The following is an 18,152-nucleotide window of genomic DNA, read 5'->3' on the forward strand; positions in this document are numbered from 1 at the left end:
CATAAAAAGAAATAAACAAGACTATTTCACAGCACAAAGGGAAAAATACAAAATTAGAAAGGTAAATAAGGGGCAAATAAGGCAGCACTGTTAGGGGAATTATAGTGTAATTTTTTTTACACATTCCTGATATCCCATTATAGGAGAGATTCTCATCCATAGCTTTCTCTGCAAGGCATTGCAGAAAGAATTAAATACTTCACACATTCCCTTTTCTGAGAAAAAAATTAGCAGTTCAGGAGACATTTACATGGAAAGTCTAATAGAAATGTATACAAAATATTATGTTATGATTATGACAACTCATTCAACCAGTCATTTAGTGTTACTACAGATTATCACTTCAATATCACTAAGCTTTCTTGTACAAACATATAAGGAGCATAAAAATAAAATAAATTAATGCAATTCTAATATATATATATATATATATATATATATATATATATATATATATATATATATATATATATATATATATAAATTTTTCAAACTGCTCTGCTAACATGTTGCAATTTCAATTTTGACCACTCAAATATTTGGCGCAGTTTCCCCAAGACCACAGTGGGAAGTATTCTGTGGAAAAGGGACATTTGTTGCAAAATGTGGTCCAGAAACATTCAGCTGTGATGTAATTAGATTTTAGCACTACATATTTCAGCATAATAATAAAAGTCAGTTCAGAGTTATTAAATAGCTATTAAAATGACAATCAGAACCACGCAGTGAAGAAAAAGCAATACAATTTCAATACAATTCATACCCCTTCAGGCCAAGAGCATATGCTTATGGCTTTATGTAACAGAGCACCTTCAAAATCTGATTATATTGCATTATATATATGAATACATTATATATATATTTTTGGGGTGCTCTTTCCTTAATAGGCTAAAACAAAAAACAAATGATTGATCACATTTACTACTATCACATAATTTGATTTAGGCCCATCAGTGCTGTTTTAGTATTTTTTTAAAAAAAAATACATCTATACAATTTATTAATATTTTAATTCGTTTTTATTTGTTATATTCTAATATTTTTAGATGATTTTTTTCATACATACATACACACACATTTATATATATATGGAGAGAGAGTTATTTCAGTTAAAAGCCTTTTTTTTATTAGTATAAAATTAAGTACTCATTTATACACCCAGGATAATGGGAATTTTCTCTACACTACTAAAGCTCAGTATCCACCGAATTACACATCTTACAAATTTACAAATAGGCCTACACACACAAAAATATCCATTGTCCCCCCCCACACACACAACTTTTTTTCCCAGACAAATTCCTGTTATTCCTAGGTTTCCCCTAACCGTGGGAATCCTGTTAATTCCAAAAGAGAATTCCCCTCCGCGCGGAGCGCCACAGCGTCTCTTGTAAACACCGCGGCTCTCGCGAGATTTCCTCGCGCCGCGCAGCACGCGCAGGAGCGTCTATGGAGCAGTGAAGCAGGCGGGAGACGGAGCGACCGAGCCCGGCGCGGACTGGAGCAGGAGACGCGGGGTGAGCGAGGGTAACCTGCCTGTGACGTCGCTGCTGTGGCGTGTCTGAGCAGCGGCTCTCGGGGTAAGGAACTACCGCAGCCTTTCCATCACACGACCCCTCCTTTCGAGACGGCGCTCTGGTAGTGACCGCTCGAGTCTGTGCTCTGTCTGTAGGCGTGCTTCTCCGATTATCCCGTCCGTCCGCGCTCCATTCGAGCCTGTAAGGAGGACGCGCACGTACTCAGGGAGGCGAGGGAAGCCCATTGGTCTCCCTACCGACGCCAGCGCCAGGTAAAAAGCCGCTACACGACCGTGATATCAATGTTAAACGTCCCTTTAGACGAGGCGCTCGGCTGGCTGTGACGCAGCTTCGCTTCATTTCAGCCTGCGATAATTCAGCGCGTATAAACAGTTGATGCTGTGGAGCAGGGGAAAGCAGCTCTGCTTATGGCCTAGCGTGTCCTTTTTATTTTATTTTTTTATTTTTGCACTTTTAGCTCCCGAGACAGCTCCGCCATCCATTTGCAAATTCATTTCAGCCACGCAAAAGCCCTTTTGGGATAACTGTAAGTCACGATCGTCGTGCTGTCATTCTCTTTAGGCAGCTTATTCGTCGCATTTGAGGTAACAGATTCGCGCCTGACGGATCAAGACGGTGACAGTTGGCCGGCAGGTCGCCGGCGTTGCACGAACTTCCAAGAAGTGGAAATCCAATTTCCCGCATTGGCTTTAATGTGGAGGTTTGTAGGTGTCACGCCCTCTTGTTTACATTACATGCACACCTCCCTCGGACTCTTGCATGTCTGTGAAGGACCATCCCATGTGCTACCCAGAGGAACACGAGGGGCGATGACAAATAAGGATGTCTGAAATAGTAATAGGGAGAAAGGCGGTTGCAAAGTCGGTTTTAAAATCCACCCTGTCTATTTCTCAATGCACGTTATTGAACAGTTAACCCGTCAATGGTCATTTTTTTCGTTTTATTTATTTGTAACGTTTGGTTAGAATGTGGTGACTGGATTTTCCTTCGAGATGTTGGACTTTCTTTGGTGAGATCTGCAGGCTATCTCCAAACTTTTGCTCCTGCAGGGTGATGCTGACCCGTCTCCACGTTTGACTGAACCGAATTCTCCCTACAGTACACATACAGCACACACCTGTCTCTACTCCTGTTTCATTACGACTTTACGAACATTTGGCCATGTTTGTAAATTTAAAGCTTTGTGCTCATGTTGATTAAAAAAGACATTTCTACTAACAGTTTGCTTTAATTATTAAAATTGGAAAGTGGTTACTTCAGTATAATTCTACGTGCCTTAAATACATGTGAGTTTATTACTTTCCATCATACTTTCAGGGTAAATAATAATCATGTTATATTGTGGAAAAACAACAACGGCAGTTTTTTAAAAAATAAATACTAGTACATGATAAAGACAGCGTTTTCGAGTTCAAAAATGTAGTTACACTGCCTCATAGTTTAAACCTCATAGAAATATCAAAATGCAGAAACTAAAATCCGGCATAGAAGTTTGCATGTATTCTTAAATAGCTCAGGTCTGAAACAAACACACGAGTGTCACACGAGATAATGCTCTTGTGTGTGTGTCAGTGTAATGAAAAAAAAAGCCTTGCATGCTGTTGAACGGTAGCTAGCTTGTGATAAATTGGTTGTCGTGAAGTATTTGCATTCAGAGAGCATGTCAAATAGCTGAGAAAATCATATGAATATGTGCGTGCTCAACCTGCTTGACCAATTATTTCAGTTTCGCCAAATTTCTCGCTAGATAACCTGTTTTTCTATTGATGGTTTTGCGCCTAAACAGTCCGTTTGAGTTATAGCTATGTGGTTACAGCGTTTTGTCACGTCAATAGTGTCAGTTGGCCTTATCGATCTTATCATTTGTCTGTATATTGAAGCATCATCTATGTAATTTAGTTCTAGGAACTTCAGGAAATGGTGCAACAGATGAATTCTCTTTAGGTGCGCGTTGAGACAAAATGAATGGTTACAAACAAAGCTTGGCAGCGGTGCTTCCGGATTCTTCAGACACCCTGAAAAGAGCCGTTTTAGCTCAGTCCTTCACTCAAATTGAGTTAAAAATAAACAAATGTGCCCTTTAAACACCGGTGCATATCTCACATGTGCCGGTTGCTTTTATTCTTCACTTCACATTCTTGTGTGTTTATTGCATTCAACAACCCGTAACAGCTGACGAATGAAGTTAAGACAGATCTCGGCATTTCTTCAAAAAGAAACAAATTCTTATTTCATCAACACAAGCAGTTTATGTATCACTTCAGACTTTTATTCTGAAGATGTAATTCGCGCGAAAGCCCCAAAGCTTTGCTTGTTGTCACGCAGCACTGTAGACGTGCTTGACTGAATTTTTTTTTGAACATCCTGCGAGCCTTATTAATGGAAGAATTATTTTTAAGAAAGTCTTTAAGTAGATTATATAAAACAAGAGCAAAAGACATTATTAAATTGACCTCGCATTAAGTGCTCTCCAGCTCTGTGGAGAGAAAGAGTAAGAGCACTCCTGAATAATGACTGCAGCAGATTAGCAAAGGTCCTCAGAGTCCTCAGACATCCACATCCGCCAGTATTCATTCACAAATTCTCATTTCCTCTTCTTGGGTCTCAGATAGACCGCAGCATCTTCTCTGTTTCTGTTACAGTGTTTGCGGCTGCAGCACCGGCGACCGACTGCAGAGAGATCTTCCATTATTTACGGCTCTCTCCGCAACATACAACTCTTTCATATTACATACAAACAAAACCTCACGGAGACGCTGAGGCTCTCGCTTACTTGAAACAAATGCGGGTTTGTCTTTTAAATCCTCGAATGGGGTTTTGGCGCGTTCCGTATTTTTTGCTAATTAGTTGCTAACTTTAAATACATTTTCAGATCAGGGTCTTGTTTTGAATGTAACGGTGTAGCGTGTTGCTTTACGTGTGAGCACGTGCTTAATTGTTGGCGCTGTGCATCACTGTCTCGATGGGGCAAACCGAAGCCACGTTACCAATTTGGTCTTCGCAGCCAAAAAGAAGATACGCGAAAAACAATATCGGACGGGCTTTGTAAACAGCTTATTCTGAATGAGTCTTGTTGTAGGGGACTCGTGATGGGCGCTCATGGATTTCCTTTGCTTCAGGGTAACATTAGCAGCGATTAGTGAAATTGAAAGTGTTGCTGGGAAAGGGCTGGATTTCACCTTCAGCGATTCTTCTCTGATTACTTGAAGAGAAAATATCCATCAGTTGAAAACTCTTTGAATGGTGTCAGTTTGTATTCTCGGTAGATGTCTGTCTTATCAAAGGAATAATTTTAAGATGCTTTGCCTGGAGTTCATATCATGAGTTGCAGTTTGAGGTTTGTGAGAGTTTTTTCTTGTTTTGAAAAGTCTCTTATACTCCCCTAGGCTGAATTTATTTGATCAAATACAGTAAAGCCAGTAGTATTATAAAAGATTGCTATTTTAAATGAACACTTTTTACATTTGAGTATATTTTAGAAGGTGATGCCCAGCATTATTACTTCTTCAGTGTCACACGGTCCTTCAGAAATCATTGTTATGCTAAGTTTGGTGCTCAATAAACATTTATTATTATCATCAGTACATTTTTTATGATTCTTTAAACAATAGAAAGTTAAAAAAAAATTATTTACATGAAATTAATGTCACTAATCAATTTAATGCACCATTGGTGATTGCTTGACCCAATTTATGAACAGGGTGCAGGGTGATTAATTATTTTTTTTCCCACCATCAGTCCATATTTATTACCACAAACAGTCACACTGTTCTTTTTTTTTTTTTTACAACGATTCAGAAGGATACTACCATGAAAATGTGGAATTTTTTGCCGTTGCCAGTTTGTTCATTGAACAAGTGGGTGTTGTGCCAATGCATTTGAGAATAGTTAAATATAAATGCATGTACATTCTGCAGTGAAGGCTTGTGGCGGATGTTTAGATGTTGTTCTGTGGCACGCTGAGAATGATTGATGCTGCGTGTCTGTGTTTGTCTGTGCTCACCAGGAGAGCCCCTCCTTCCCAGGCCTGCTCAGGAATTAAATGATTATCTCAAGGGTGCTCCCCTCATTTGTATGGAAAAATTGTATTTGGTGTGGCAGCTTCGGGACATCCCCAGATAGTGCTGCGGCGATAGGCTTACAGATGCTTGACTGCGACAGTGACGCAGTGGAATTGTGTCTCCTGTCACTCAAAGGGATCGAAAGGAACAGAGAGTCTGTGCTGCTGCCAGAATATAGAAAATGTTGGGGCTTGGTTGGTAAAGTGGAATAGCCGAACGGCTCTATTGAAACTGACCATTTAATGGGGCTGAAACACAATGTTCCTCTTGTTTAGTGTCTTGTGTCTTTTGCTTTATCGCAGTTGGCCATTTAATGGCTTCTGAGGCAGCTTGGTCCAACTCAGATTTGTGGGTTCTTTCCTATCTTTCCTTCTTCCTTTTTTTTTTTTTTTTTTTTAAGATTTCCCAGTTTTTCACTATGGATTTTCAGGTTTAATGTGCATCATTACATTCTGTATCGGACCTCAGTGTTATATTAGGTTTGATTGCATGAAATATTTATCATCCCCATTGAGGCCGAACAGTATACATTTCCTTCGGCCCAGTCAAACCTAGCTCTTTCATTTTCTGTATGAAATGGTACAGAAAATAAAAAGACGCATTTTTTTTTTTTTTTTTTTATAAGGCAATGATCTCTTGTCATGAAGTATTAAATTATGTTATTGTAATATATCATAATGATTTTTGGCATGAAAGAAAAATCGATAATTTTGACCTATCAATATATTTTTGGCTATTGCTACAAATATACCAAAGCTACATAAGCCTGGTTCTGTGGTCCCGGTCACATATATACATATACATTTACATGTTTTAGTGTAAACTGATAACTTGTAGTGGTGCATCTAAAATAAAAAAATCAACTACCAAGTAATTATCGGATGTGGGTGGCTGACTGTAATTTAGCAGTCAGCATGTTAAAAACCTGTCTGAGAAGTTTAGTCTTTTATTCACTTTATTTACAGCTTCGAGAGCTGTACAAATATTTACAAACAGGTTTATTGGTGAGGTGTTAAAGTGAGATTAAAGCACGGTATTATCTGAAGTCTGTCGCTGATTCTTTATGGCGTTGTACTCCCTCTCGAGTGTCTTGTTAGAAAACTAATCAGACAGATGACTGCTTCACAAAATAGTAGAAAAAGACCCCAAATGCTGATTGCTATAAGCTAAGTGTTTTTATCAGCCACGTTGTTGTTGTAATGACACCGACTTAACGTTGTTCTACAGCAGCATGTCAATACTTAACCTCCTCAGAATTTAAGGTAGGTTTATTCATTAATGTTAAAAATCAATTTCTCTATGGATAAAATAAAAGAGATTTTCTCACTTTAGTGACAAGCAGGGTCTCCCAAGGTTGTGAGTCACATTCAGGGTTTCCTGCTTGTGTTAAATGATTAAGGGCTTCACCGATATCTCTTTGGACCTTGAATCACCCATGTACTCTGCTTACCATATTAACAGCAGATTAAGGTTGCAGCTAAATGCACGCAACCAGGAATTATCAGTTGGTACTGTGAATACTCTGGCCTCGAGAGGCCCTTCATTTGCCTTTACCGAATGACTGAAGGATGCTAAATATTCCTTGTCTGACCCACATGTGATTTGCCGTTAAAAAAGTATTTATGTTACGAGGGAGCCCTGCAGCTCGTTTTCTTCATTGGCCGTATGACATTGAGGGAGCTGCGTTGTTTTTGGTATCTTCAGGGGCTGCGGTCTACTCGGTAGCTGCGACGTCTTCTGCCACAGTGTCCAACAGTCTGCAACGGACGTCATTTGTTAATTATCTCCGAAGTGGAAAATAGGAGCCTTTCAGTCATTTGTCTTTCTTTTACAGAGGACACAACACTGCATCACAATTGTGCATTTGGCTTATCACAGTTTACGCTTCACAAATGTGTTGATTGATTCTTTACTTTATTGTTGAACGTAGTTGTCAAATGTTGGCCCATTCTGATCGAGTTCTCTTTTATTCTGAGCTCATCAGTTTAGCCGTTGGAAGTTTACCCTGTTAGTGATCCTAACACGCTGACTTCCCTTTTCTCTGCTCGCAAACATTTAAGTGCTTGGATTTGACACGTACGGCTGCTTCTGCAAAAACAAAACAGTTTGATTAACATCCTTTTAAATGTACTTAGCAGTTTTAAGGTAAGGAAATGCAGGCACATATCTCTTTAAACATCTCACGTTTCTCACAGTATGTTTATTTTATTGCTTGACTTCTGTGTCTGAGGGACACGTTTTGCTTTGTGTTTTTCTATCTGTCATTGTGCAGCGTAGATGAAACTGCTTTGGGTTTACTTACTTGCTGTGCTAGCTACCGTTTTTTGAGACTGCTTTAAGAATTTTTAGGACTCATTTGTAGTATACGCTTGATAATTGTAGTTATTTATTCCATCTCTTAGTCTTTCTCTTGGATGATAGTAAGTGCTGGCATACTGCCACGTTTATCAGTGTTGTAATTTGAAGTCCCTTTCCTCGGTCTAAAAATGGTTCAGCTTTCACAGTTTTTTTTCACTCCGATATTATAAGATTATTCCTCATTAACAACTTCTTTAAAATTATAGTCCTCTCAAGAATGAAAGATGTCATTATTTGCTCACTCCATGTTGTTCTAGCCTTGTATTGATTATTATTTTTTAATTCTATGAAGGTGATTTTAATATGCCAAGCTCTTAAAAGGGCAAAAAGCGTTAGAAAATAGTTAAATAGAAAGTATGTACTGTAATAATATTTCACAATGTTATGTCATCTGAAGTTAAAATAGTTATTATGCAATTTATATTAGCATTAAATGTGTTAACATGCAAAATTGAAAATCTTTAGGAACTTTTGCAGATATATATATATATATATATATATATATATATATATATATATATATATATATATATATATATATATATATATATAACACTAATATAATATAATAACACTATAATTACACATAGTTCTCTTTACTTTGAAAGTGTGTTAAAACTTTTAATAATGTGTTAAAAGAAATGATTAAATGTATTTTAATTGACAGCACTAGTGTAAAGCACATACCTGACATATTTTGATGAATGGAACCATGCATTTTCATAGCATTTTCACTTTAACCGTGGGACTTCATGTTGACTTATTTATTCTCACAGTCGTCCTCATCAGACTTTGTTGTGAGTGTCTGTGTTGCTGGTAAGTGTTAAACAGTTGTGCATGTTGAGAGTGAGAATGAGAGAGAAAAACAGACAGACAGGGAAATCAGAGAGGCGACAGGGGGCTTGTATGTCTGCTTTTACAATGACTGTCTGTCAGATTGTGTAAGAACGAAGGGGGGAGTAAAGAGGAAAAGAAGAGTGAAAAATCCACACGCTCCTTTTTTTTTATCTTTCTTTCAGGCTGAGTCACTGTCGAGGAGTGGGAAGATCTAGAGAGAGAGGGAGACAGCATCACGGAGAGAGCGCGCGAGAGAAAAGCAACGGAAGGAGGGGAAAACCGCTACACAACGCCTTTGAGAGAGAAGCGAGAGAGAGAGAGAGAGAGAGAGGCAGCCAGCGAGAACGACGGAAAGAGAGAGACAGAGCGCAGCAGTGAGGGAGGGAGAGAGACGCTGAGGCTGGGAGAGCTGACCCCCCTCCCCTCTCCTCTCCTCTCCTCTCCTCTCCTCCTTCCCCCCCCTCCTCACTCCTTCAGGAGCTGGTGTGTAGGAGCGGCGTGTACAGTGTGACTGAGGCAACATGAGCGATGTCACCATCGTTAAGGAAGGCTGGGTCCAGAAGAGAGGTGAGTGGCTTGTCTCTGCCTGCGTGTCGTGTGTCTCCAGAGACGGCTCTCTCCGTCACGGGCGGGCCACGACATGGGTTCAGCCTGTGTCTGTGGAAGCCGGCATGTGGGTGTGCCTCTTCACGCGTGTGCTCATGAGATGTGTGTGTGTGTGTGTGTGCTTGCGTGCGTCTGCCGGAGGAGAAGCAGCTGCATTCAGATTGGTATCCGTCATTTCTCACTGCACTGCTCTGACGTGTCGGACTGCTACGTTTGATGGGGTTTTCTGCACATGCTTGCGCTCGTCCTGATGCATAATGCTCGGTTCGAGTGGATTGTGGGGATGTTTTATTTATTTGATCAGTACGTTCGGAAAGCGTGTTGTGTTTTAGCCTTTTTGCACACTGCGAGGGCTGCCGTGTGCAAGTAAACACACTCACTCAACTCGAGTTAAAGTTAACGTGACATCCATGTGAGACGCCGCTCTAGGTGTTCTTATGGGATCCAGGTTGTCCTGCTTTCTTTTAGTTTCACTTTTCCTTTCTGTGTCGTTGTTGCTTGTAACATATGAGTGAGTGCCTTGTAGGTTCCCAATATATGTATCCACAAGTATCCGTACTGACAAAGGTGCGCAGCAGTCAAAAGTCACTCGTTGTCAATGACAGTTCATGATTTGGCGACGCAAGCAATACGATAGTTCATTAAAGTTTGACTTGATGCAAACGAGCAGCAACATTTTGCGCCAACTAGCAATGCAAAGGCACACAGTCATTTGAATTTGAAAAGTTTTATATCAGCTAGACTAAAGCAATTTTTGGTCACCTTACAGTGCCATTTAAATGTTTCTGTCTGACTGGAGTTGACGCTGCCTGCTGAAGTTGGACTGCCAGATAATGTATGCAGAAGCTCATTGTTGTCCTTCATGGATATGCTTTAATTGATCTGCAGTTGGCCTGGGAGATGTTGTTCTTAAAGATGTGATGCCGTCAAACTTTTGATTACTCATTGATAATGCCATGTAGATTTAGACAAACAGGCGAGTTATGTGGCAAAATCTTTTTCAAATGTAACTAAGTATATGTGACGTCCATGGGGTCTGATTTCTGGTACAGCAGTCAAGCAGAACTTGAGCAAGGGCTAGTTCAGTTTGCATGGCTTTAACTCTGAATGTTTGTGCTACACTGGGCCTGATGATCTGCCCTTCGATTGGATGAGCAGCTGTTGGTCCGACATGCACAAGGTTTTAGCGTTTAGATGTCTGCTGGACACATTTTATTTTTAAATTGAATTCACTAGTTTCATAAAACACCTTAGAAAGTCTTGGAAAAGCATTTGTAGCAATTAAAGAAAGTTTGTTTTGTTCTAAAATAATGCATTGGTCGGATATAGAGTAAAACCAATGTCATATAACATGGATCTGTTTGTTTAGGGTCTTATTAAAAACATTTGTAAGTTGACAAATGTAATTGTTTAAAGCGTACTCAATAATTTTGTATTTCTGTTGTTCTGGCTAATTTGACTTAACTTGTAGATACAGTGTCAGAAAAGCATTGCCGCTTTAAAAAAAAACATTTCAATTTAGTTTTGTTCCTTTGACATTACTATTTAATTTATTTATGTTTCTGTTTAGCTTTAATGTATTAATTTCAGCTTCAGTAATTAATCGTCAACCTTTGCTATATTTTTTATATTTGGATGTCGTTAATAGCAATAACAACAAGTAATTAAAGTAATTTTTTTATCCTGCATTAAATTGTAAAGCAGGTTCTTTTTTCCCCCTGTCTTTGTCAGCAAACATGAACAAGTTAAAAGGTCATTGGTCCAAAATGAATTAGTCAAAAACTGCTGGAACCCTTTTAAGTGATGGTGAGCGTTGTGCTTGTGAACTCATGTGTGCAGCATCCAGTTGAGTCAGATTTGAAATTCCCTCCAGTGTGTGCACTCTGGGCTGGGCTTGAGGATGGAAAGGTTAGTGTTTGGGATTGTGTGTGTGTGTGTGTGTGTGTGTGTGAGAGAGTTTGGTGTAGCCCTGGGCTGGGAAACTGGCTTCATTCTGTTTGCCTTGGCTGCCGACCAGGACGACCCCAATCACCCTCTTCTTTTCCTCTCCGTTTTCCACTTTGTCTCCGCCACTTTCTGTTTCCATTATAGCTATTACTGTCTCTCTAGCTCTGTCTGTGTCCTGTTGTACTTTTACTTTTCCATTTTTGCTGCTGTCTCTCTCTGTCTCATCATCTCTCTCTCTCTCTCTCTCCCTCCCTCCCTCCTTCCAGAGCACCTGTGTCGCAGTACAAGTTTTGCTCCCCCTTCCTCGTCTTCGGAGCTGTGACTTTTTAGGGAAAAAGAGCTGTGTGTGAGGAGAGGATAACCACAAGGGTGACATCATTTCCTGTTTACTCCACTAATGAATGGATCACAAAGAAAAGGGCCAGCTTAAGACACTGAAACCCCCTGTTTTCTGACTCCCCCTCAGATCTCATTGTCGAAAGCTCAACCTGTTTAATGCATCAGCCAAAGTTTGATTGTTCAGAGAAATGTCGTCTACAAAATGCAAAACACAACATACCGGAATGTCATGGAACTAAACAGCATGAAGTTTTATTTTCGAATCTTTAATTTGATGCAGTTTTGTTTTCCAGATCGCTGGTCCGCGGTAAATTAGCACTGATTGCAAGCAGACCTGTTGATGAAAATGCTTTTGATGTCTGCACTGTGTGTGTGTGTGTGTGTGTGTGTGTGTGGAGGTTAGCTGTCAGGCTCCATAGCCGAAGAGCAGCGCAGAGGAGTCACATGGTACACTGCTCTCTCCCGCAGGACCGCTGGAACACTCTGTTCTGAGGAGAGGATACAGGCGCATGAATGAAGCTCGCTCGCTCTCTCCCGCACGATCACATGACCAGCCATGCGCTCGTTCATTCATTTGCTCATACAGTACTAGCATATGGATTATATAGACACACACACACACACCAAACTTTGACCTTGCTGACTGTTATATCCTGCACTTCCTGTTCCTTTTCTCATACCCAGCAATCTCCTGCTCTCAGATGACCACTGCGGCCATCTCCTCATTATCTCCTTCCTGTCCCCCCTCTGTCTCTCTCTCTTCCCAGTATTTAAAAGTGCATCCGAGTGCACTGACTGCAGTGGAAGTACAGGAGCATCCTCTTGCAGGTCAACACAAACAAACAGAGGCTCTTTTTGCTGCTCGTGGGATGTATCTGGTGTTGGTTAATGTAGATATATTTCAGTCCATTTATGGAAGCTGTGTCCTGAAAGCCATGACCCTGACAGGTGCCAGGACATTTTGTTGGTCGTTTGGGTTTTTTCTGCGACGTTACTCTGATAACCCTGCCCAAAATAATTTTTGATTGGAATATCCCTCTCATTATAAGCCTGTATTAAACATGACATGTATTCTGTTTGTAATTTTGTTTAATTTCACAGTATTTTCTCTTTCAGCACAGACAGAACACGTGTTTCCTAACTATTCTGACATGGATAGGACATGATGTTAACTGCAATCATTAATGTACGATCACCCAGGTTTTACAGATTAAGAGTTTTTGAATTGATTCATATTTCAGAATATAACACAATAAATGCACAGTATCGAGATTTTAATCCTTTTAACAAACCCACCACAAATGAATCCCCAGCTAAAACCTTCAGGTCACTATATGGCTATATTGAAATGCGATGAAACATTTTCCAGTATATTAAAAAAATACAATAAATAAAATGAATGAATAAAAAACCCATCTTATAATGCATCACGGTTAAACTTTAAACTATAAACATCTTTTCATCAGCCTATTTTTAAAAAGTAATTTAATTCCCTGTTGAACGGCAGCATGATTTATGCTGATGTGTAGACGTTTGCTAATTATAAGAAAGGTAATTTTTACATATTGTAGGCTTAGTAGGTACAGCACAGCAACAGTACAAGAACATCCCGTTCCATTCACAGGAAGAACCATGTAAAACTAAATTATGACCGTTATGACATGACAAATGTTGTAGTCGGACTACAGGGGAAAAATGTCTTAGTTTCTTGCAACTTCATCAGTAAGAAAAACGCATGAGCTAACAGTTCTGAAGGTAAATTCAGAAACACTTGAATTAGCAGGGATTTAATTAAAATCAAATTTTCGTGAGGGTTAAAGTCACCATGAAATCAAAACTCCCAGTTATTTTTTTTTTGGTGGGATGTTGCAGCGTTTGTTTTAAATGATTTATCCCTGCACTTCATTATTTAATCTTTAATTTAAAAAAAACACACACACAGAAACATTAACATCATATCCTCCTCACTACAACATATCTTGTCTGACATGTATGCCGGTTCAATATTCATGTGCCTGCCACTCAATTCAGTCCGTGATTCCCAGTTTCTAATCAATTCCTGTTTGACAATCCAAATCCTTCCTTGCATTTTTATTTCCTTGCTCAGCAATGTATATTTCACTTGGATACAAGTCACAATTTGGGTGAAAAGTCGGTCAAAATTTCCATTTCATCCAGACTTTAAGAAAGAACAAGTTAAAGAGTAACTGTAAGTAACAATCATAAGATTCGGCCAAGAAAAGTAAAGAAGATAATGTGTCATTCACCAATTATGGATCACAACAGAGAACAGGTCAATCAGTTACACCCACGTATCAGTCATGTTGCGTCCAAAAAGAAAACAGAAGGTTTTTTTTCAATTGCATTAAAAACTTTTTTCCGAACAACCTCCAAGACAGATTAAATAAAAAGTAAGAAAAGACAAAAAAACAATTCTGCGAAGGATATTTTGCCTTTACAAGAAAATGTTGGTAGTTGGATGTGATTTACTCTGTAAATAATTCAGCTTTAAAATGGCTATTTACTTGTGTTTTACAGTTTAGTAGCAGAGTTGAGGGTAATTTTGATGAAATGCGCCTCGCTTCGAGCTTTGTATTCAAACAAGTGCCAAATAGAGTCTGAGAGCTGTGGAGGATCACGAGCCGCTCGTGTATCATCCCCATGCTTTTAATTTCACATCAGCTTTTCACAGTCATCCGTCTTAAGTCCTCCCACTTCCCTCTCAGCAGTGAGGGGAAAAGCCTCCACATACCCAAACAGATCTGCCATCTCCTTTAAAGGAGGCGCACCTGCACAGTCTCACACGCTAACTGCTGCCTTTCCCGCTCTCCTGCCAGTGTGCCTTTCAGACTAGCGTCAGCACGTATGAAGAAAATACTGCAGCCCCCTCAGTCACGACTCAGTGGCTTTTGTGTGTGGTTGTTTTTCTGGTTATTGTATAAGTGTGTGTGTGTGTGTGTGTGTGTGAGTGTTTGAGAACAAGGACAGGATGACGTGTTTAGAGAGGGGATGATGGCTCTGGGGGTCAGGCGGTGTTGTAGCAGCAGGCTGGGGGTCACTGGCTGACTCACTGCGTGCCTCCAACTGACTGACTGACTGCAGAGTTAGTCATCTTTCTGAATCGTGCAGAGACCCAGCCTAGAGAGAAAGAACGAGACCTTGAGGTAAGGAAAGGCAGATAGAGAACAGAACAAAAACAGAGAAAATGAAGTGGTTTCGGCTCTAAGTACTTAAAGTTAGACAGAGCTTTAAAGAGATCCGAAATAAAACAACTTTTTTTTGCCTTTACTCACCTTCATTACAAACCTGTATGATTATTGTTATATATTTATATTTTATTTTATTTTATTTTATTTTATTTTTTATGATGCAGCTCCTTTCCATGTTTTTAAAAATAAAGGTAAAAGGTTTTAGGAAAAAAAAAGAAAAGAAAAGTATAGTATTTAAGTGTATAAACTATGTACACGTGAATAATATACTGTACCTTTTAAAAGTTTGGGATCAGTAAGATCTCTAATATTATAAATAAGTCTCTTATGTCTTTTAGTATCTGTTGATTAAAAAAAGTACAGCACAGTGAAATATATTTCTGATTTTAAAATAAAGCTGTTTTCTATGTTAACATGAAGTTGGTGCTCAAGATTTCTTGTTACTGTATTACTATATCAATGTTGACAAAAGTTGTGCTACTTAATATTTTTGTGGAAACTGATATTTTTTTCAAGATTCTTTAAATACATGGTTGTAAAATTAATTTCTTTATAAAAAAAACCCCCCAAAAACTTATTGACCCAAATCTTTTAACTGTAGTGCATAGATTTAATCACTGAAATATTACTCTTTGATGAAGTTCTTAAATCTTGTACACTGTCTTTTAAAATATTACAAATATTGCTTGTTTAGATTAGGTTAGATTAGGTTTGTTTATTATATATATTTGACTCAACTAAAAAAAAATGTCACTGTGCAAAATTGAACATGACTTTTCAAACTGCACTTTAGGGGATTTAATAGGTTTTACGGTTTCAGCAGAGGGGAACATTTTTAATGAAATTTGACTTTTTTTCCCTCATATTGTCTAGCTTCAGGAGAGTTCATCACAAACTGCATGGATACTTTGATGGTTGTTTTTATCATTTTTGGAGACATCCTCTGATTCATTCACTAGAAAAGAAAAAAGAGCTGCTTTCAGTTGTTCACTTCACCCTTTGTGCTCCACGGAAGAATGGAAGTCATTCAGGTTTGGAACAGCACGTAGACAGATTTGTCTTTTTTAGGTAAAGTCTGCCTTTAAAGCATAACCGAGGATACTAGAGGACTATATTTGTGGTCGAGATATGGTTCCTTTAAAGCAGAGAGAGAGAAAGAGAGGGGAGATAAAATTGCGAACTGTGTTTGGTAACGTTTTTCCAAGCCCTGCGGTGATCTATCTGACTGTCTCACATCTCGCATGTTTTAGTGATGAGGCAGCGATGCACGGGGCGTGTGAACGTGTGCGTGCCTCTGAGAATTTAGGAGTGCCTGCAGAGCATGTGTATGTTTAGGCAGGAGCAATCCGGACCAACCGCTGATCAGCCCTCCAGAATTCCAGCAGCACATCTGCATTCCAAGAATGTATGATGGATGGAGATGAAGCTCATTACCAGGTTGTGTCTCCCAACAAATCGTGGATCCAAGCATTGTTGTGTTATAATGGAGATCAGCTGGACTGAGATTTAGACATGGTCTATCTCCATTATGTGCCAGATATGGGAGTGATCCTCCATCCTCTCCTTCGGAAAATATGACATTTATTTGTGTTCATATTGCAGTGCGTAGTGAATGTACTGCGTTCGATTCGATAACTGTACGTTTAATTGTTTATTGGGTTTTTGTCAAGATCAAGGCCCAGGAAAGTAGTAAAGACATCATTAAAATAGTCCATGTGACTCAGTCAGTGGTTCGATTGAACGATTGAAAGCTTCATGAATACTTTTGTGCGTAAAGAAAACAACAATAATGACTACTCGACAATTTCTTGTCTTCTGTGTCAAGACTTTCGTGAGAATACTTTAAATGAGATTGTAATAAAACTGATTTACGTGAGATGTGCAGCTTTTAAAAGATATTTAAATGAGACCCTTAAATTAAGTTTATTACCTTTTAAAAAAATTCAAATAGTTGTTTTTTTGTTATATGCATAAATGTAAAGGAAATGTGAGATGACACACAAAATAAGTACAAAATTTCAAATTGACCCCGTTTTGAGACTGTTTAGAAATTAATTTTTAAAATGGAAAGCATGACAAAAACACAGTTAAAAAAAAACCCAAAAAAACAGCTTTCTGAGGAGCATCTTTTCCTGTCATCTCTGTACTCCTGTCGGAAGAAACTGAAAATGACAAACAGAAGAATCTTTGAAGGAAGACAAGCAGATGCAAGACTGTCACATATACATTGATGTTTGGAGGCTTTGGCATCTGTCTGAAGTTTGGTGCAACGTATATTTGCAGAGGCAGTAATTGTGTGTTTGTGTGCTCACATAAGTGGGTGTTTGTCTTACATTTCTCTTATCCGCTTGTATGGGGCTTTCTCCTGTGCCGTTAATCGGAGAGTAGTGTTTCTCATAACTCTGTAATGAGCTCAAGCCCATTAGGAAAATTGGGAAAGCATGACAGAGCTGCTCATTGGTGATGCCAGTCACAAACTCTCACACACATGCCCTTTGGCTGCGAGCGATCATCTTACCCCCTGCAACGGATCCCCAGCCAGTCGGCCAGTCACCCCGGTGTTGACACGTGGCTGTACTGAGCTCTGGAGCATCTTCCTGGCTTACCTTCTCGTTATTTAGGGTTTGAACAGTCTTTTATGTGAAATTGCAAACAGACTGAGAAGGCTTGTGGAGGGTTGTCCAGCTCATATGTAGAATTAATACTTGACTTTCATGCGGCAGGTTTCTTTAAGAGCATCAGCATGAATTATGAATTTAACCACTAGAAAGCACAGTTTAGGGTGCCATGTTCCACCTTCATAAGAAATTGATCTCTTTTATTGCAGGGAATACTTTTGACTTTTTGGGGAAAAAAACAAAAATCGAGTTTAAAATGCATTTCCAATGGATATGTCCTTGCCCCTAGGCTTATTGTAATTTTTGTTTATTTTTTTGTGTTGAAATGTTCTAAGCTAATTAATAACACGCAGATGCCTAGATGAGCACTCTTTCTTTAAAACATTTGTTAAACTTTCAGACTCTGTGTTTATGTGTGTGTCACGTGTGTATGGACAATTAGTTTTTTTGCGTTTGCTAAATAGTATGAGCTGAATGATATTAGATATCGAAAACAAATTTGTAATCTGAGGGAGTAGTGTGCCGTTTCTTCCAATTAGGACTGAATATAAAATTTTGAGCTCATTTTTCACTGATTTTAAAGGGCAAGTTCAGCCAAAAATGAGAATTCTGCCATTTACTCACCCTCATGTCATTCCA

General features: G+C 39.0%; 1 protein-coding gene across 2 annotated transcripts in view; it reads left to right on the forward strand.

Annotated features, from left to right (window-relative positions):
• Positions 1-1,082: 1,082 nt before the first annotated feature.
• The window catches only part of akt3a (v-akt murine thymoma viral oncogene homolog 3a), a 78,812-nt gene continuing 61,742 nt past the window's right edge, over positions 1,083-18,152 (forward strand). The window contains exons 1-3 of one of the 2 annotated variants that reach the window (XM_043256081.1): positions 1,084-1,580; positions 1,673-1,789; positions 8,977-9,361. In XM_043256081.1, coding sequence (XP_043112016.1) covers positions 9,316-9,361 — 46 coding nt within the window. In that variant the 5' untranslated portion in view covers positions 1,084-1,580; positions 1,673-1,789; positions 8,977-9,315. Of the gene's footprint in view, positions 1,581-1,672; positions 1,790-8,976; positions 9,362-18,152 lie in introns of both variants that reach the window. The other variant, XM_043256082.1, reaches the window with a different exon arrangement.

This window comes from Puntigrus tetrazona, chromosome 13 (assembly GCF_018831695.1).
Source record: "Puntigrus tetrazona isolate hp1 chromosome 13, ASM1883169v1, whole genome shotgun sequence".
NCBI lineage: Eukaryota > Metazoa > Chordata > Actinopteri > Cypriniformes > Cyprinidae > Puntigrus > Puntigrus tetrazona.